The 20457-nt window shown below is 47.1% G+C and overlaps 1 protein-coding gene across 1 annotated transcript in view; it reads right to left on the bottom strand.

Moving 5' to 3' along the window:
* Window positions 1-19575, bottom strand: part of SLC6A14 (solute carrier family 6 member 14) — a 29101-nt gene extending 9526 nt beyond the window's left edge. Inside the window, exons 1-9 of the mRNA XM_028715054.2 lie at window positions 19362-19575; window positions 15559-15718; window positions 14800-14931; window positions 12798-12962; window positions 10765-10903; window positions 9162-9294; window positions 6055-6195; window positions 4732-4960; window positions 1468-1593 (exon numbers count right to left, since the gene is read on the bottom strand). Coding sequence (XP_028570887.2) covers window positions 1468-1593; window positions 4732-4960; window positions 6055-6195; window positions 9162-9294; window positions 10765-10903; window positions 12798-12962; window positions 14800-14931; window positions 15559-15718; window positions 19362-19409 — 1273 coding nt within the window. The 5' untranslated portion in view covers window positions 19410-19575. The remainder of the gene's footprint in view (window positions 1-1467; window positions 1594-4731; window positions 4961-6054; window positions 6196-9161; window positions 9295-10764; window positions 10904-12797; window positions 12963-14799; window positions 14932-15558; window positions 15719-19361) is intronic.
* Between the last annotated feature and the right edge of the window lie 882 nt (window positions 19576-20457).

The raw sequence follows: 20457 nt of genomic DNA, 5'->3' as shown, positions 1-20457 counted from the left end.
TTCGCAAGACAAAAACGTCTTGCAAGTTTGTTTCCTTTTTCTTAAAACCGTTAATACCCAGGGTGCATTGCTTGAAGAGGTGCAGTTGCGACTTGACTTCGAGGAGCAACTCATAGTGTGGTAGCCTTTTTTGAGGTTTTTGAAGACTTTGCTGATTTTTGAAGCTTTTCCAATACTTCTTTTGCAGCCATTTGGTAAGTTAAACTTTTAAAACTTTTTGGGGGGTTTTTGGATTTTGGGTTGGGGTGTTTGGAATTCAACGACTTGGTGTTGGGGAGGGGTTTGCAAGAATCTGGAAGCATGTGTGGGTTTTTTCTGCATTTTTATGATTTTCTGTGATCACTGGGCCACTCTGCTGTTTTTTAAAAAAAATTCTGGATTTGAATTTCTGTGTGCTGGGTGGCTGGGGAAACAGTTGGGGAGGGGTTTGCAAGAATCTGGAAGCTTGTGTGGTTTTTTTCTGCATTTTTATGATTTTCTGTGACCATTGGGCCACTCTGCTGTTGTTGTTTTTTTAAAAATTCTGGGTTTGAATTTCTGTGTGCTGGGTGGCTGGGGGAACGGTTGGGGAGGGGTTTGCAAGAATCTGGAAGCTTGTGTGGTTTTTTCTGCATTTTTATGATTTTCTGTGACCATTGGACCACTCTGCTGGTTTTTTAAAAAAATTCTGGATTTGAATTTCTGTGTGCTGGGTGGCTGGGGGAACAGTTGGGGAGGGGTTTGCAAGAATCTGGAAGCTTGTGTGGTTTTTTCTGCATTTTAATGATTTTCTGTGACCATTGGGCCACTCTGCTGGTTTTTTTAAAAAAAATTCTGGGTTTGAATTTCTGTGTGCTGGGTGGCTGGGGAAACAGTTGGGGAGGGGTTTGCAAGAATCTGGAAGCTTGTGTGGTTTTTTCTGCATTTTTATGATTTTCTGTGACCATTGGGCCACTCTGCTGTTTTTTTAAAAAAATTCTGGCTTTGAATTTTGAAATGCTCTTTACAGCATGTGTGACTTTAAAGAGCACTTAATAAACTCTTGTTGTACCAAATTTGGCTTTGGTACAGCCAGAGTTTATTAACTCGCAGAACGAATTAATTTCGTCTTGCGAGGCACCACTGTATATATTTCGTCTTGCGAGGCACCACTGTATATATTGCTTGCTAATCTTATTTGTTTATAAAGTCTATTGATTTTATTGCTATTTCCCCATCATACTAGGTTTAAAAGCAATATATAAATGAACACCTATGAATAGGCTTGTGCAGAGTTTGTCTGAGGCCTGGGGCTGGAATCTTGCTAGAATAAAATTATAAACTTAAACAAAAAAGGAGCCAGTCCTTGGCGGAGGCCCCCCCCCAGCCAGCTTAGCTTTCATCTTTGCATCAGGAAACCAGCTGCGCGAATCAAGGCTGGAGATTAGCATGAAGGTCAGAGGGAAGAGTGGCTGAGATAGGAACAGCTTGTTTTGTAGCATGACTCACCTACAGTAGCAAACTGGGAATCAAGCCCCAGGAGCAGGAGCATGAAGAAGAACAAGAAAGACCAGAGGGGGGCGACGGGGAGCTTCGAAAGGGCCTCTGGATAGGCAACAAACGCCAGATCAAAGCCTGTAACAGAAGAGAAACAATTGTAGGATGAGAAGGCAACAGGAAGTGGTTTCTTGCAGTGTCCCAATGGAGGCCTCTGATGCTGTGGATCAAGGAAGAGCAGCAGGGAGGCTGCAATCTCCAGCCTAGTTTCATCAAAATCAGCTCTCATTCCATTCATTCTGCTGCAATTCGGCATCTGCTAAAATCTACCTTGTTCATCTTGCTATTTGCCATGGCCAAAACTAATGCAATTAATTACATAATCATGCATTTGATTTCAATGAAGGAAAACAGCATATTTATTCAATGCTTGTGGACTAAAAACCCCTCACAATGACAGCGAATGCCGCTCATATTTGCTTGTGGGATTTCTGTTTCTGGCCTTGGAATATATGAACTGATGGGATTTTTTCTGCTTCCAGTTTCAATGAAATGCTCCAACTTCCCCACCAACACATATCCCAAGAGCACCACAACCCCCGGACGCCCACAGCCTGTTACAGCAAAAGTAGGTGCCCCAGCAGGCTCTGGCTGCAGATGACCAAGTATCCTCCAGCTGTGCTGCCCAGTGGTTAGAGGGCACCAGTTTTGGCAAGGCTGCTGTAAGATCATCAGCAGAGCGTTGCTGCATCAGAGCAGCTGGGCTGGCACAGAAGAACATTTAGCCACCTAAGGTGAAGGAGAAGGTGGCGTCTCCCCACATGTCAGGGGGGAAGCATCCTCTGTAGCACCTGAGGTTTTCAACCTTTTTGATCCCACAGCTCCCTTGACCAACTACATTCTTTCTGTGGCTCCCCTGTGGGGCTCAGGAGCTCAGTTATGTCCCCTCTTCCCCTTGCCTGCAGAGCTGGCAGCCCCTCACCCTTTTTCAAACACCATCCCTGGTGAAGTGCTCCCTCAGCCTCCTCTCCCCTCCCCTTGGGAGTCCTCTGGGCAGCTGCCCCCACCCCCCGCAAAGAGAGGAGCCTCCTCACACCGCCCCACAGGGGCCTGGGAAGAAGACATTCCTAGCCTTAGCGGCCCAATGGAGACTGACCAAAGGTGAACATGAGGCCAGCACTTTACCTTGGGAGGCAGCAGTGGCGGCGGCAGGTGCTGCCAGGCCTGCATGGCAGAAGGGCTCCCCTTTAGCACAGGGCACTCAGCTCCCAGGCGGGCCTTGCACACAGTGAGCACAAGAAAGGCCAGTGTAATGGCTGTCTGCCTGCCCGGCCTCCCATTTGTCTGTCCATTTCCCAACAGCAAGGGCTGCTGGGCTGTGTGTCTGTCTGGGCTCCCTCGCCCGCTTGCTTGCTTACTCTGAGGCCGCCTCAGCTCCTGGCAACCGGCACCCCCTGGCCAGCCCCAGAGGCACCATTGGCCTGCGGAGCTTATAGCCAGGGCTGCTGCAACAAACAGCTGGGCAAGCCTTCAGTAGGCTTGAGAGAGGGCATCAGAGGAGGGAGGGAAGGAAAGAGGGACAGAAGCCAGGGTTGCCCGCGGCACCCCTGACTATCCTTCAAGGCGCCCCAGAGTGCCACGACACACAGGTTAAAAACCACTGGGCTCCATATAGAGTATGGGGCAGGGCACAGGGCACACAAACCTGTGCTCGCTCCCCATCCTTCTGTACCCTCAGCTCTCTCTCTGCCTCATGGTAAGGCTAGGATCCAATTTGTCACAGTTCTAAGAAAGCTCAGGAGAATTAATGGAAGATCTTTTTTATTTTGCTTCTCCCAGCTTGTTTGCTTTTTTGGTCTTAGATTCTCTACATTCTTGAAGCAATTGGTGTACTTTCTTGGTGTACAGAGGCATGAAAATGTGCCAGTGTTTCATCATATTTTTTTGTGTGTGTTCCTAATCAACACATTTTTTTGTATATTATTTTGACTGCAAACATTTCTGCAAGTCACTTCCCAGTTCTGGGGAGGGCAGGAAACAAATAAATAAATACCTAATGGAATGAATTTTTGTATGTCATTTCCATGAATGCTTTCATTTTTTAGGCATGCTTTTCTCTGAAATAAGCATTTTTGTAAACATTGGTTGGTAGGAGAGCTGCATTGCCAAATTTGGAGAAGTGCAAATTTTGATGGCTGGCTGGCTGTGCTCTGCTTCTCATATACTTCTTGAAAGTGCAAACTTGATAGATCCAACTTTAAATGCAAACTGCATAGAATTTCTCCCCCACTGCTGCTCTATAACACCCAAGAGCGCCACATTTGAATGTCCGTTTTCTCTCCCCACATTCCAGGTCAGGACTGCAGGCAGATGCACACAGGGTCCATGGCTTCAACACCAGCCAGCCTTTCCTCCACCCAACCTTTACTGCTTAGTATCTAGCGTGATGAAAAGCCATGGAGAACCCCAAAGTTGGCACACTATCATTGTGATATTTTATTTATCATCAAATCATTTGCTTCTTAAAATAAGGCCCGATTCATCCTTTCCCCAAATAACCGAGGGCAGCAAACCACTAACTTAATGATTCCAGTACAAACACAGACTGGGGAAAATCTCCGTTTAAAAGAGGAAGGTGTTCAGTTGGCACTGGAAAAAACATCAGAGGAAGTGTCTGTCTAATATTTAATGGGAGGGAGTTACATAGGATAGGTACCACAACACAAAAGACCTGATTTCTTTGTTGTGTGGAAGAAATCTCCTGATAAGTAGGCCTTCACATGCAGAGCATAGTAATTGATTGGGGTGATATAATCTTTCAGGTTTCCTGGTCACAAGCCACACAGGGCTTTATACACTTAAGCCAGCACCTGTAACTTGGCTGTTAACTGCTAATTAATTGGCAGCCAGTAGCAATTAGGCTGGCACTTTGGTTGAGCAAATAAAAGTATTGCTGTTATTTGGATTAAAAAAGAAGATTCTGAGCTACAGGAGGACAGCTGTCTTGAGCCTCCCGCCCTTACGTCTACTTATTACTTAAAGTCCTCCTTGTCAAGGACAAATGCATTTGGTGCATCTTCACCCAGGCATGAACTATGAACACATCATACATTAAAGCACAGAGAATCTTGAGAACAGAGCTGCAATTCCCTGCACCCTTAACAAACTGCAGTTTCCAGGATTCGGGGGGCGGGCGGGGGGAAGTGTCGCATGCTTTAAATGTCCCTTAAAAGTACTCAGCCATAGATGGATCTAAACAGTATTTCTCCAGTCTACCTGAATCGACGACTTCTGAGACTTTCTTCCCTGCCTCGTGTGCCATGTGTCCCAAGATGGAGAAAATCGCAAAACCAGCAAAGACGCTTGTGAGGCAGTTTATCACGCAGACAAAAATGGCATCCGAATAGCAGTTGTTGTTGAATTTGTTGTATGAGGAGAGGGCGACCAACCCTCCCCACGCAACAGACAGAGAGAAAAAAATCTGCGTGGCAGCATCTTTCCAGACCTTGAGAAAGACAGATGGAGGTGGGGGTGGACAATATAGATATTATTGCATCACAATCCCTGCAATGTAATAGGCATGTGTGTCGCAAAGGCTGTTGTACACAGGTATAGGCTGGGGTAGCCAACATAAGAACACAAGAGCTTGCTGGATCAGGCCAAAGGGGGCCCATCTAGTCCAACATCCTCTTCTGACAGTGGAGGAAACATCTCCGAGGAACAAGGGGAAGTTTAGGTGTGTGGCCTGATTCTGCTCATATTTATTTTTTAAAATATAACGTCCCTGCTCTCTTCATCTAGCGATGTTAGACAACAGGAAGTTTTTGCAATGATGCCTGCCATGTTCAGACTGGGAAATGATGCACTTTTAATGCCACACTGGAACTCATACTTTGGGGGGGGGGGCAGAGGGGAGGTATGTAGGAATTCCCACTTTGCCTGTTATCAGTAGTGTGGAAAGGGGGTAACAGGGACTTGATCCCTCTTAGGAACATCATAGGAAGCTCCTTTATATAATGTCAGACCATTGGTCCATCTAGCCCAGTTATGGAGATGTTAAGAGGTCATGACTCCCCAAGGTTTCAAGGAGAGGACACCCCAGCCCCGGAAAGTCTGTTGGGGATTGAACCTGGGGCCTTCTAAATGCAAAGCACTTGTTCTACCATGCACCAATGACCTTTCTCTTAAAAGGTAAGGCTTCTCTTGGTTGAAGATAAAGAGCTGATTTAATGGTACATAAGAAGCTGCCTTACCTAGGACTAATCTACACAGGTGAGTTATACTGTTAAAAATGTGTTATAAAAGTGTGAGGGCACTGTAGAGCAGCAATCTGTCACCAGTGGGAAATTGCCCTGAAAGCAATATTTTTATAGCGTTCTCCTGATCAATGTAGATCCAGCCCTAGTCAGACCCCTGGGCATATCTAGCTCAGTATTGTCACTCTACACTGACGGGCAGCAGCCTTCTAGGTTTTCAGGCAGGGGACATTCCCAGACAGTGCTCTAACACTGACCCTTCTGTGGCCCTTCTGTGCTGTTATCTGATATCTGGCAGAAGCCGTGCTCAGCCCAATTCCACCACCTGCCAGGACACACTCACCTCTGCCTCTGTGAGCTTGGTGAAATTAGACTGCTTTCCAATGTAGAACTCAATGCCCTCCAGAGCACCGTCTAGAGTGGCACCTCGGACCAACAATATCACAAGGACAACGTAGGGGAAGATTGCTGTGAAGTAAACAATCTGTGATGACGAAAAAAGAAATGAAAGAATGATCAAGATTTTCGATTTGGGAGGAGGATGTAGAAGGTGGAGTCAGGGTGGGACCGAGTCTTAAATAGAGGATTTCACTAGATCTGGAGCAGGGAGCCACTTGCAGCCAATGAGATGGATGCCTTGTGTCCCTCAGCACCCACAGGTCATTCTGACGGATGGGCAGAGATGCCCACCCATCAATCACCCAATGATACAATAATGATAATGATAATATCATTATGTTGGATATTATAATATGTTGGAAAAGAGGAGACTGAGAGGAGATATGATAGCCATCTTCAAATACCTTAAGGGCTGTCATATGGAGGAGGAAATACACCTGTTTTCTCCTGCTCTGGAGGGTAGGACTCTAACCAGTGGCTTCAAGTTACAAGAAAAGAGACTCTGACTAAACATATGGAAAAACTTTCTGACAGTAAGAGCTGTTTGGCAGTGGAACACACTCCCCCAAGGGGTGGGGAACTCTCCTTCCTTGGAGGTTTTTAAGCAGAGGTTGGATGACCACCTGTCATGGATGCTTGAGCTGAGATTCCTGCATTGCAGGGGGTTGGACTAGATGACCCTTGGGGTCCCTTCCAACTCTACAATACTATGATTCTATTAAGTAAGTAAGTAAGTAAGTAAGTAAATAGTGTCTCAGAGCTATTTAATATAAAACCAGTGCTTTTTTAAAAAAGATGGTATGCACCAGTAGGCTGTACTGCCACCTCTCCCCCTGCCCCCATGCTACAAATTCATGTGACCCTTTTATCATCGCCAAGTGCCTGATTATTGTAAAAAGGTGGTGCCAGAGCAGAGGCGCTTTGGCACAATCCTTTTGTGATTGTCAGGCAAGTTCCTGGAAGGCACTTTGCTGATCATAAAAGGATTGCGCCAAAGCACTTCTAGGATGCAGCAGGCAAAGGTGCAAGGGGGGAGGGAGTGGGCGGGTGGGTGGGCAAGTGGGGGCCAGCATGGTGGCGGGGGGGGGGTGCAAACAGGCAAAAAGCAGCAGGGTGGGAGAGATGGGGGGGGCATGGTGCGTACTGGCACCATTTTCCCTAGAAATAAAGCACTGTGCATTACATACATACAGTTGTTAAATAATATGTGCAATGATTGCCTATAGAAAATATTTCTTGAAAATAATTATAATTGTAAAAGCTGCTCCTTCTATCTACATGCAAAGCAGCTGATCTGCATTTGTGATGGCCCCTCCCTCAATTCTGCTGGTACTGCAAAACTTCCTTCTGGGGAACAGCCTCCCTCTCCTCTGCTGCAATTGTGAGCAGGCGTGCAGGTTCTCTGGAATGCATAAGTGTGTGAGTGACTGTGTGCACAAGTGAGGACACTCCCATAGGTGATACCCCACAGGAGCCTCAGCTCTTGTCCTTGGGATCACCTCCAGATGAGCAACATAGATAAGAGCAACCCACAGCTTCCTGCCAAACTTGTCCTTCTATGCTGGCCCTGCAGAATTGCTTAGGAGAACCCAAATGCCGTGCCAAACTAGACTCCTCTGCCACGTTGTTAACTGCTAATTTTAGTGGAATCACCCTGCCGATGATTCTCAGTGACTGGAGAAGGAAAGGGAGTCGGCCCCAGAGCTTAGCAGTGCTTAGAATAATCATTGCACTCTCAGGATGTCATCACTGAGCCAGCCAGGCTGGTTCTGCTCTCACAAACAGAAGTCCTCTCATTGCTTCACCACCACCACTTGCCAGAAACCCTGTGCAGATGGATAACCCTCTAAATCTCTCTCTCTCTCCACCCTGAATTTAAAACACCATGATACTGCCTTAAACAGCTGTGGTTTCCCCTAAAGAATTCTGGGAGTTGTAGTCTGTTAAGGGTGCTGAGAACTGTTGGAAGACCCCCTTATTGCCCCCACAGAGCTACAGCTCCCAGAGTTCCCTGTGAAGAGGGATTGACTGTTAAACCACTCTGAAAATTGCCACTGCACCCTTAAACTACAGCTCCCAGAATTCTTTGATGGAAGAAGCCAGGGAGGTTTAAAGTGCTTTAAATGCATGGTGTGAAGGCGAACTCTCTTCCAACTCAAGGGAGTTCTGAGCTATGCTGCACAACCTCTTCTCAAGGGGGTTTTTATTCTGTAGATAGGTATGAAACAAGCCTGAACATCCCACATTGGAACAAGGGGACAATTATGCCATTGCAGCTGCCTGGAAAGAAATGCAGGCTCTCATAAGCTCATGTATCTGAGAGCACAAGTCTAGGCAGTGGCTGCTGGTACTCTTGCTTTGGCACCCAAAGGTGCTTGAACTATCCAAAATTATTCTAGATTTTCTAGAGTGGGCCTGACCACTGCTGCATAGGAAGCTGCTGTAAACCAAGTCAGACAACTCGTCTGCCTAACTCAGTAACGTCTACATCTAGATAGCTCAGATGGTTAGAGCATGATGCTGATGATGCCAAGATTGCAGGTCCGATCCCCGTATGGGACAGTTGCATATTCCTGCATTGCAGGGGTTTCGACTAGATGGCCCTTAGGGTTCCTTCCAACTCTACAATTCAACGATTCTATGGTTATTTGATGGTCACAGCTCTCGAAGGTTTCAGGAAGGGTTCCCTTCCATCCCTACCTGACATTGGGGATTGAACCTGGAACCTTCTGCATGCAAGGCAGACCCTCTACCATGGACCTATGTCCCTCCCCTTGAAAACAGTGCCTCACTCTAAATAAAGGGCTGGACTTAGGAAACTGCTTTGTCCATCAACTTCAGTATGGTATGCACTTGACAAGCAGTTGTTCTCCAGGGTTTGAGATAGGGAGTTCATCTGAGTGTTTTCCTTTCAATGTGTTTGCATCCCATTGGAGCACAGGCTTGATCAAAGAGAGGGAGAGCAGATCTGGTGGACTGATTGTATTCTTTCCTCACACAAAGGAGGCTGGCACTGCAGCTGGTAGCCCAACGTGTCTGGGTTAAGCCTACCTTTCCCGAAGACTTGATTCCTTTAAACAAGGCCACTGCCACAATCAGCCAGGAAAGGAGAAGGCAGAGGGCGAGGTACCACACAACCTCCCCGGTCTCGTCTAAGCCACTTGAACGCTGAAGGACCTTGTTGCTGGGGGGAGACAAGGGAAGCATCAGCAAAGACATCACTTAGAACGGAGTGCTGTAGCCAGCTGTGCAAAATGAGGTGTTCTAAAGGAGGCATCTGTGTAACCTCCAAAAGGGGCTCCTGCATCCTGCAGACCCCAGTTTGGCTTAGGAACTTTTATTTCACCCAGGGATGGGAGAATGGCCTAAGAATATGTTACAGGCCAGACAAAGGGGTTTAGAAGCTATTTGGTTTTGATTCAGCAAGATTTCCACTGACAACAAATACTAGCTTAATCTTGACTTGGTCATACACCACGTCTGCGTGTCTGAACCAGATCTAGCTTGCCAGGTTTTCATCCTGGCCCTGGGCACTGATTTTTTTGCCTCTGGGTTTTGAGCTTGGAGAACTGATCTTGTGAAGTCCCACCACCAGCTTGCAAGGTTTCCCAAGCAATATTGGCAATGTCACATTTCTCAAAGCAAACCAGGATCCATTTCTCTCTTCTGGAGGTTGTACCATGTTGTTTCACTAACAACATAGCTTTTATTACTCATATTACTCATCGGGCAAATGTGCCACAACCCATAATGATTAGTGCACAAAAGAAGCAGGGCAGGTGACACACCTGCAAATTAGTTGTGTTCAGGTGTCATTGCCACTCTCCAATGCCTGCCCCTTTCAGGTTGTATACACCTGAACAAAGGGGTCACCTAGGTAGATGCTTAACGATCAATGAGTTTTGGGTGGGAGACAAAACTGCCTAACATTTCAGGATCTGCCCTCCTGTGTTGTTAAACTGCTTCAGGATAGATAGTGATTGGGGGGGTTGGGGGGGTTGCAAAAAGGTTGATGATAGAGGTGGGTGGACAAAGGTCAGCTTGGATATGGAAGAACCCTGTTGCTCATGTTTGTGACCTTGGGCAAGTTTCTCAGTTCCCCATCTGTAAAATGGGGGTCAGCAGAGTCTTACCTCACAATGCCATTGTTTTAAAGGTCATAGGTAGTTGCCTATGGCTGTATGCAAACCAGACCTTTAAAGCACATTCTTCCCCACAAAGAAACCTGGGAATGGTAGATTACCCCTCACCAAACTAAGGTTCCCAGCACCGATAACAAACTACAGAACCCAGGATTCTTTTTGGGGTGGTGTGCTCTGAATGTGCTTTAAAAATCTGATGTGTACTAGAGTTTGACTAAGTGAGACTACTGGCCTATTTAGCTCAATGCTGTCTGTACCTTCTTCCTCCACTTGCTGCCCATCATCCCTGGCCATCAGCAAGAGTCGTGGTCTAAAACATCCAGACGGTACAAGGTTGGGTGAATGCTGGTCTACACTGACTAGGCATTTTTCCACCTGGGGATGCCAAGGATCAAACCTGAGGTCCTTCTGTGTGTAGCTGTTGAGCCACAGCCCCTCCACCCACTGAGGGCAACCCCAATGACACCTGCAGACCACATTTCAACTGGAAGAGCAACAGGCCCAGGACTCACTTCCAGTATTGTTCGCTGGGAGCCTGGGTGTTCGCAAACACCTTTGTGCCATTGATGCAGGTGTAGTTGTTTTTCTCAACCCAAGAGTAATTCGCGTTGATAGTAGTCTCATTGTCTAATGTAATGTTGCAGTCTAACACTGAAAGACAAAAAAGTGTTGCTCAGCAGTTCTGCAGAAGGAAGGGGGTACAACAAGTATGTGAAGCAACAGCAGCAAAAACATTTTTAACCCCCAGTGTGATTTTGACCTCTGACCATTTCTTATGAGCAGAATGCCCATCGCAATGACACAAAGGGTGTGTGTCGGTACGGAACAAGCAAGGATGGGGACCTTGATGTTGATGGATGTTGTTGTGGTTGTTGGCATTGTCACATTTATTAATCACCTCCCAAACCACTGTCAGAGTGATATATACATATGACAAAAACAGTTAGAAACAGAAAAACAGCAAATACCTTTAGAGCAAAACTAAAACCGCGACCAGTGAACACTTACGGTAAAGAGCCATTTTATCTAACTGGGAAAGCCTGTTGGAGCAAAACTGTCTCCAATGGCTTCTACAAGGTGCAGGTGATGGTCGTCTGTTGTATATGAACAAGAATGCTATTCCACAGACAGGGGCAACACACTAAAAGCCTTGCTCCAGGTTACTGCAAAGCAGGCTTTCTGAGATCTTTGGAACTTGCAGGAGAAACTCTTCTGCAGAGCACAGTGAATGTATAAGAGATAAAGCAGGTCTTCCAGGTAATTTGGTGCTGAGCAGTGTAGGAACCTATACTCTCTGCTGTATTATGAATCCTCATCATCCCTGACCACTGGCCATGCTGGCTGCTAATACTGAGAGCTGGAGGCCAGGAACACCTGGAGGAACCAGGCCAGGGAAGATTGGCCTACAGAAAATGATGGGGGACCTGATAGCCACCAATTAACACCCCAATTGCATTGGTTCTTTTTATGTGGTGCTTTGTCAGTTTGCATCAGCACTTGCACACATAGGTTAAAACACTGCAGAAAACAGGCCATCTCAATGTGACTGCACATCCAGGTGTATTAAGAGTCTTGGTGTGGTGTTTTACCACTATGCATGGATGCCTATACCTATCAGTAGATCACCCTGAAAAATGAACTGAACATAGGAAGCCTCCTTAGACTGAGTCAGACCATAGGCCCATCTAACTCATATTGTCTACACTGACTATCCAGGGCTTTTACAGGAAGTCTTTCCTGGCCCAGCCTGGAGATCCTGGGCTACTCTACCATTGCACTACAGAGCTTCCTTGCATTGCAATCATACATATGACCACATCAAGATTGCTCTTTTGCAGGGTTTTATCAGTCCACGTTCCACACTGGTAACATGGAGGTTCAAATGAACAGAAGTTGTTGAGCATGGAGGCAAACTCTGTATTTCCCCAGAGAAGTAGATGCAGGCGGGGGGGGGGGGGAGGTAAGTAGTAACTGTTGGGGGGGCCACCGGTGCTTAGCGGACCTCCCGTCTCCAGTTTTGCTGCAGCTTACCCAAAAGAAGGAGGAGTGGTGAGGTCAGCATAGTACAAATGCATTGGTAGGAGTGCCAGATTGGTTCTGCCAGTGTGTTTGCACTGTGCCAGCCTCATCCCAGGTAAGAGCCACTTGCCCCACCCTGCCAACCACTACAGACTTAGAGGACACCATTAGCAGTAGGGTCCCAGCTTGCTTTCTGCCCATGGTGACTTGGCCACAGATAACCAAACTCGCTTCTAACCGCATAGTGCCACCTAAAAAAAGTGGACACACGCTTCATTTGCAGTGTCCATCCCTGTTTCTTGGTCACACGCTGATGTGTGATGGACTGTTGCAACATTGCTCTTATATACTGAGGCACCATTTGGGAGGGGTAAAGAAAAATGATGCACTAATCCAGACTCCAAATAAGCCATCATTCAGCAACAGCAAGAGACCATGGCATCAGTTTACTGTAAATAAGTTGCAACACGATCAATGATTATTGAATGAGCTTGAAAGAACAATCTTGCTGCTATGGAAGTCTTACCTAGCCTCGTCTTGCTGCAATTTGCATTGGCCCACTCAGGATTGCAATCTGCCCAAGGGAGGACGCTTTGGAAGGAGGCAAACAAGTAGTAGAGGCTGTAGCCAATGATGACATTGTAATAGATGGTCACAAACGTTGAAATGATCACCATTGTGACTCCGACTCCTAAAGGGATAGAGAGGAGACATCGTGATAAGAGCAGGAAGAGCATTTCTAATGGCCATGATGTTCGTTCCCTCAAAATTATTTAACAGACTCACTGGATTGGAGAATAAGGCTTGTGGGGAGCCGCCCCTATCTCATCCCTCCTGCCCAAACCGTCCTCCAAACTTTCTAGTTGAAAACGGCATTCCACATGGGTCAAAGCACTTTCTAGAGCAGAGATGGGCAATACTGAGCCTAAGGGAAGCATCCCTTTCCAGGGGCTACATACTAGATGCAAAAGTGGACAGAGCAACAAATGTTAATTTTACCTCTGTACAGTACCCTGGCTTCTACACCTATGCAAGAGGCATGATAAGAGTTTAAGGGCACATTTCCAACCAGGCAAAAGCAGTCAAGGAGGATACAAATCAGATGTGTTATTGAGTTTATGAATGGTCCCCAGGGATCACGCCTCCTACCTCTTAACATTTTTCATCCAAGGGGTGGTGAATATCCCGTATGCTATTATTGTAGCACAGTTTTGACCACCAAGCATGCAATTTTGCTTCCTCTGCTGCTTTCCCAATAAGCCACAAGCAAGACAAGGAAGATGCAAAAGACGGAGTGGATGGAAACTGATTGACTCAAGTTCTAGATCAAATTCTTTTGGGGGTAAATATTGTGGGATGTAATCCATGAGAGGCAGTCAAGTACAACATTCCTTGAAAAGCTAGAGAAGACGTGTGAGGGAGTGTTTGGTTCAGCCAGTCGAAACTTCCTGTTCCTCCTGGCTAGAGCATCCTTCTTTTTGCATGTGATAGAAGGTGGGTGTGATGTAACCTGTCCAGGTATCAAAAGGACGAGTCACGCAGCACACCTCTCTCTTTTTCACTTCTTTCTTCATTTGACCAGCTTCTAGCTAGGACTGCTCTGCTAGCTCTCAGCTAGCAGAACACTGGGATTACTCCCCCATATGGGGTAGATCCACATGTACATATTTGTAACTAAGTCTGCCTTCAGGGATTCAACTCTGAACTGATGTAAGTAAACTTCTTTTATTGACTTCTTTATTCTTTGAAGAGGGATTCAAGGGAACTTACCAGGAATGTACAATTGAGACAGACTGTGCATTTTTAACATACAATGTCTATGGGTCTCCCTCCACTGTTGGAGGCTGTGTGCCTCTGAATACCAGTTGCTGAGAATCACAATTGGGGAGAACGCTGTTGCACCCACATTGGGGCATCTGGCTGACCACTGTGAGAACAGGATGTTTGTTGGGTTAGATGGGCCTTTGGCCTGATCCAGCATGGCTCTTCCTATATTCATATGTTCCTATATTCATATATAAACCCCTGAACAACTTGGGTCTAGGGCACCTTAAGGACTGCCTGTGGTCCAATCCCTGAGATCACCAGGAGGAGTGCTGTTTGTTGCCCCTCACGTTGCAATGGCCCAAATGGCTTCATCTGTAAGTCAGGCGTTTAGTGTCACCAGCCCCATTCTGTGGGGCACTCTTCCAGCAGGGATCCAGCAAGCACCCTCACTTCTCAGGCATCTCATAGAGGTGTTATCTTGATGGCAGGCCTATGCAGTTGTTTAAAACTCACACAAATTGTCTGTTCTGTGCTGCTTAAAAAAATGTTTGTATGTTGCTCTGCACCACCCCGATATATTATGAGAGGGTGGTAGATTAAAATACATTCCAAAATAAAATAATGAGCACAAACCACCCTTGGTTTTGCATTAGAGAGCTACAAACAGAAACCTTCCCAGGAAGTGTTGTGTATGTGTGTGAGTGTGTGGATGTTTCATGGCAGCCCAGAGAAACCAATGTGGAAAGGGTAACAATGCCTACCTTGTAAAAGGGGTAGAATCCTCCAAACAGAAATGGGTCCCAAGCTGGCAAACTGCCCAAGCGAGCATTCCAGGAAGAACAAAGGCAGCCCAGCCAGAGCCAGCATGATGGTATAAGGTATCAAGAAGGCCCCTGCCAAGAAGACAACAAAAGGAAAGAATGTGAGCATTGGACCAGGCAACCTTCCAAGACGTGTGCATATACAAAGGCAACAAAATGTTACGCACCACAAACATACTGGGGAATAGGCAGATTAGCAGCCTGCTGATGGTGTGGGCACAGAGAATCATAATCGCTCCACCCCCACCCCGGAAAAAAGCACCCTTAAACAGGCATTTGGATGAATTCTGTTGTTAAAGTATTACCCCCAACTTCTGCGTAAATCTAGAAATCTGGTGTTTGGGGCTCCCACTCCCAAAAGCCTTGCTGACTGGGACTGGTGGGCATTGCTCGAAGCACTGCACCTTTTATGCCAACCACACTTGGCACAATGTAAGTTATTTCTAGCCTGCAGCATTCATGCTGTTTGTGTCTCAAGGGCTGGATGAGGAGTGGGAAGAAATGCCTTTCATGGAAATTTACTTGGCTGGTCGCCTAAAGGCACTTTCAACACACTCTAGGTGAGTAGGTAAGCAGCTCTTTGCCAGCATGCATTATAAGACAGGCAACTTCAACAAACGCTCCACTAAGGTGCTTCTCCACTTTCTCTTTCTAGGATGGCCTTGCCACTGACACAGGAAGCACAAACAGAAAGCCTACCTCCTCCATCCTTATAGGTGAGGTATGGAAAGCGCCAGACATTCCCCAAGCCAACGGCATAGCCAACCATAGAGAGGAGGTAGTCTGATTTGCGCGACCAGTTTCCTCGTTCACTCTCTTCATCTTTTTCGGTAATTTTCTCAGTAGACAAAGTGAAATCCTTTAAGAAGGAAGAGAGAAAGTCATTCATGCATTTATATCAAAACCTTTGCATCCCACCATTCTGTCCATGAATGAACATTGGCGAGAGAGGGAGAGAGAGAGATGATACAAAAGAATGCATGCCAATTATTATATTAATTTATTATATTATTATATACTCAGAGTAGACCCACTGAAATTAATGAATATGCCCATCTTAGGTCCATCCATTTCAATAAGTCTACTCTGAGTAAAACTTAGTTGGATGCAGCCCAATACTTAATATTTATTAATTTATATTAATTAGTTTACATTAATTTACATACACGACAAGGCCCAAGTAGACCCATTTTGTTATATAACGACAGTTATAATGCTCACCAGCCATGGCAACTATGTTCTGCCTCCATTACAAGAGGCATAATGCTTCTGAACACCAGTTTCTAGGAATCTCAGGGGAGAAAGTGCTCTTGCAGACCCTCCAAGTGCCCCTATTTTCCAGGGATGGTCCCAGATTGACAGAAGCCATCCCAATTTCTTATTTGATCCCAGAATGTCTTAAGACGTCCCTGTTTTCGCCAGAGAAATGCTGGAAAGTATGGAGTTATGTGACCCCCTGAGCCAAGGAGATACGTATACAGTGGTACCTCAGGTTACATATGCTTCAAGTTACATACGCTTCAGGTTACAGACTCTTATAACCCAGAAATACTACCTTGGGTTAAGAAGTTTGCTTCAGGATGAGAACAGAAATCATGCAGCGACAGCAGGAGACCCCCATTAGCTAAAGTGGTGCTTCAGGTTAAGAACAGTTTCAGGTTAAGAACGGACCTCCAGAACAAATTAAGTACTTAACCCGAGGTACCACTGTACAACCTTTAGAAGACCTCTAAAGGCAGCCCTATATAGGAAAGTTTTTTTAATGTTTAATGTTTGGTTATCTTTTAAATATGTTGGAAGCTGCCCAGAGTGGGCAGCAAATAGCAAAATTATTATTATTATTATTATTATTATTATTATTATTATTATTATTTAGGACACCCCTATTTTCATTGGAGGGTTTGTTGTTGTGCTCATATCCTTCTTGGGGGCTACCCTTGGGGGCATCTGGCCGGCCACCGAGAGAACAGGGCCATTGGCCTGATCCAGCAGGCTCTTCTTATGTGCCTATGTTCTTGGCAGTTTACAAAATAAAAAAGCCAAGTTACACCAACATTAAACTATAAACACCCATGATTGAAATACACAATAAAAGAAAGCCACTTATAACAATGCAGCAATTAAAGGCAGGAGACTCAGGAAAGGCACCTGAGCCAAGGACAAGGTTAATAACGCCCCCCATGGTGAAGCTCTCAAGGTTCACCAATCAAAGGCCAGAGATGGAAGAGATGAGCCTGAATGCCAGGGGGCTGCTGGCGGGGGGTGGGGGGGAGTTGCTCTTGCACTCATGGGCTGCTTCTGCTTCCCAGAGGCGGAAAGGGGAGTTGGGCCAGTGGGACTTAGACCTGATCCAGCAGCCAGGTCCTTCCTGTGTTTCTCCACCACCAGGCCAGAATCAACAGCAGCAACAGTGAAGCAGAAAAGCATTTCACATAACTCAATTTTTCTGTGGATATCCAGGTCAGAGCATGTCCTGGGCTGCAACTGAAATGACTGCTGTTGCTTTAAAATCAGCTGAGAAAAAGGCAGAGAATCTTTAGTTCTACATGCAAAGCATGGACTCCTCCAAGGCAGGAGTGCCATCTTGGCCCTGCGACTGTGGGTGCCCGGGGCTGTGGTGGGTACCACGCAGCTTGCCTGGTCCTGGCGCTGAAATTTGTGGGTGCCCAGCCCATTCATGGGAATGTTGTAGGCGGTGCTCAGGCACCCAGGGCCCCAAGGCATCTTAGGAGCTGTAATTTGCCCGCAGCAGAGCAAGAATCCCCACCACCCTTAACTACACTTCCCAGAATCCTTTTTTTTTGGAGGGGGGGAGAGTTGTGTGTTTCAAGTATGCTTTAATTATATGGCAAAGTCAAAATAAATTTGTCAGCCACCTTTAGATCTCATGGCAGTTTGCAGCACAAAATACCAATGCTTCTCTCACATGCACCTGCCACTTTAGTTCTGATACTTTTTTAAACACACCCACCCACCCAGGATCAATCCTCATGGGCATGGCCGGGGGGGGCAGGGGGGTAGTTGCCCCCCAGATCAAGTAAAACAGCAGAAATACTTAACTAACTGAGCAGTCACCGCCCATCAAAATCCCTCACTATGCGCACGTTAACCCTTTTACCTCTTGGCCATTTCTGCTCCATCAGAGGTTCCCAAGGGGGAAGCAACAAAGGTGAGCTCTTGTGTTCAACCTTGTGGAAGCCTTTGGGCTGCCAGAACCCTGCTGTAATTGCTAATCTTCAGTCATGCAAGCCTTTGCTCCCCCTTTCGCTTCTGACTCCGTTTCCCATACCCCTGGTCTCACCCTGGGGTAGAATGCTATTCGTTCTTTCATCTGTATCTATATCGATATACTTAGCGATAAGACTGTAATGAGAGCCTCGAACTACAGCAGTTCAGACACTTGTTCCCTTGTTCTGGATCTTGATAAGACGCAGTTAATCACTAAAACCAGGGGCGAAACCAGGCTTTATTTCACTCGGGTCAAAGACCCAGTTTGGCACCCCAAGCCCACGTGCAACCCCCCCAAACCCCCACACAGGCAGGGCCTTAATGGCGCCCCTCTGGAGGAGTCACAAGGCAAAAAACCTGGCTAGCCCCACCCCCCAACTAAGGCACTGACTAAAACCATCTATTTATGCCAGTGACTTACCAAGCAGGACTTTTAAATTATTGTAGCAAAAAGCAGAGCAAGTGATGAAGGCACAAGCCCAAACCCTTTGCTGTAAGAATTGAGCATTTCTGATTTGCAAGTTATTGTTCGTCATATATCTGTGTCTATATATCCCAAAGTATCTATATATCCAAAAGCAAATCAGGAGCAGATAAAAAAAACTACCATAGTTAAACTAACCAGGGGTGCCAACTTGAATAAAATATGGAGCGGGAGCCCCGCCCTGCATAATCGATCACATTACACGGGGCACACACACCATTTGAATGGCAATGCCCATCAATGGGGGAGGCAGTCCTCTCAAATATTTTATGGGAGGGGGACGGAATCAAAGGTACCTTGGTCCATCGGAGTTGGCTCCAATGAAACTACCCATCACTAACTCGCTCTAAATGTAGAATCCTTCATACTACAGGAAGCGGCCCCCTCCTTGCAACTTGAATGAGCGACCCATTGAACTGAGGGGGCTTTGATGCACAGGGGGTGCAAAGATGCATGGGCAACGGGGCACACAAAACTTCCCTCTTGCGCTCTGAAAAAGGCTACAGGCAAAGAGGAGGAGGAGAATAGGCAGAAGTTACCTGCCGCAAGGAGCTTACAATCTAAACCTCTACCACATATGATGGAGGAGCCCCTAGGAGCTTCCACCCACCCCGGCTTGCTGCCCCATGTTATTTAGTGGGGAGGCGGACTTTTCAGTCGAGGCACCACAGTTTGTTTGCGGGGCATCCTGGTTATTCCGAGCAGCCTCCTCCCGTCCCTCCTTGCGCGTCCGGCCGGACGCCGGTGACGCCTGTTGGGTTGCATCTTGCTCATCACTCTGCGGACTCACCTCCTTGTTACCGCACCGCAGGAAAGACGGCAAGCTGAGCCACCCCATTGCTGTCTGTGCTCGAAGCCCGGAGTCTTTCGCAGACTGCTACCTCCTGCCCTCCCGTCCAGGTTGCTTTTATGGGGCGAGGCAGGCCGGGCCCGCCCTAGCTGCTCTCCTCCTCCACCTCTCCGGGAGGGACCTTACAGGTGGAACCGGGAGAAGGGCAGGCCCCTCCCCTCCCCCACCCGGTCATGTCCCGTCCCGTTTGGGCACAGCACGTGGGGAGGAGGCCGCGGAGCAGCGTACCCGTCACCCGCCTCCACTTCTCCATTCAGGCAATTTCTCCCCCCGCCCCAAATCGGAGCCTACCCTGGTCTCAGGAGGACAGGTAGCCGTTCAAACGTTCCTCTGTCGCTTCCCTTTTCTTCAATGGATTCACGTCTAAGTTCACTTCCCCTCGTCTCTGCCGCTCAGGCGTCCCATACTTCTTTCCTCCCCCCTCCTTCCCCCCTTTGCTCATCTGCGGACCAGCCGCCCTTCCCGCTTGCCCCCTCTCTAGCAAGGCTTCCCTTACCCGCTTCAAAATTTTAAAATGGATTTTTCACAACGGCGGCGGGAGCTTCCTTACACTAGCCTGGTCCACACGGGACGTTGAACAGGAGTCCAAGCTGCCTCGGTTATTTATTTACTTCTTACATTTATGTCCCACATATTGGTCCCCAAGGAGATCAAGGTGGCCTGCATGCTTCTCCCCTTTCTCATTTAAGCCCAGCAACAACCCAGTGAGGTAGGTTAGACTGAGAGGCAGGCAGGGACTGGCCCCCAGGGTCACCCATCAGGAGCTTCACTGCTGAGCAGGCTTCAAACCTGGTCTTTCCCGTGTCCTAGTCCCAGAGACTCTAACCCAGAACAGCCCAACTTTTCAAACCAAGTGGGCCGAAAAAGTACTTTGACACAGAACCCGTAGGTTGGACACTGCCCTGTTGCGTGGGGGTGGGGGTAAAGGCTGCCAAAATTTGACACCCCCCCCCCAGTGTGCTGCCTTGTAACACCATACAATCAACTAATAATCTACTCCTGTATAAGATAAGTGTGCGCACTAATGTACATAGAT

Source organism: Podarcis muralis, chromosome Z (assembly GCF_964188315.1).
Source record: "Podarcis muralis chromosome Z, rPodMur119.hap1.1, whole genome shotgun sequence".
Taxonomy (NCBI): domain Eukaryota; kingdom Metazoa; phylum Chordata; class Lepidosauria; order Squamata; family Lacertidae; genus Podarcis; species Podarcis muralis.
Note: the sequence above shows the minus strand (reverse complement) of the source record. Positions and strands in the feature narration are given on the sequence as shown.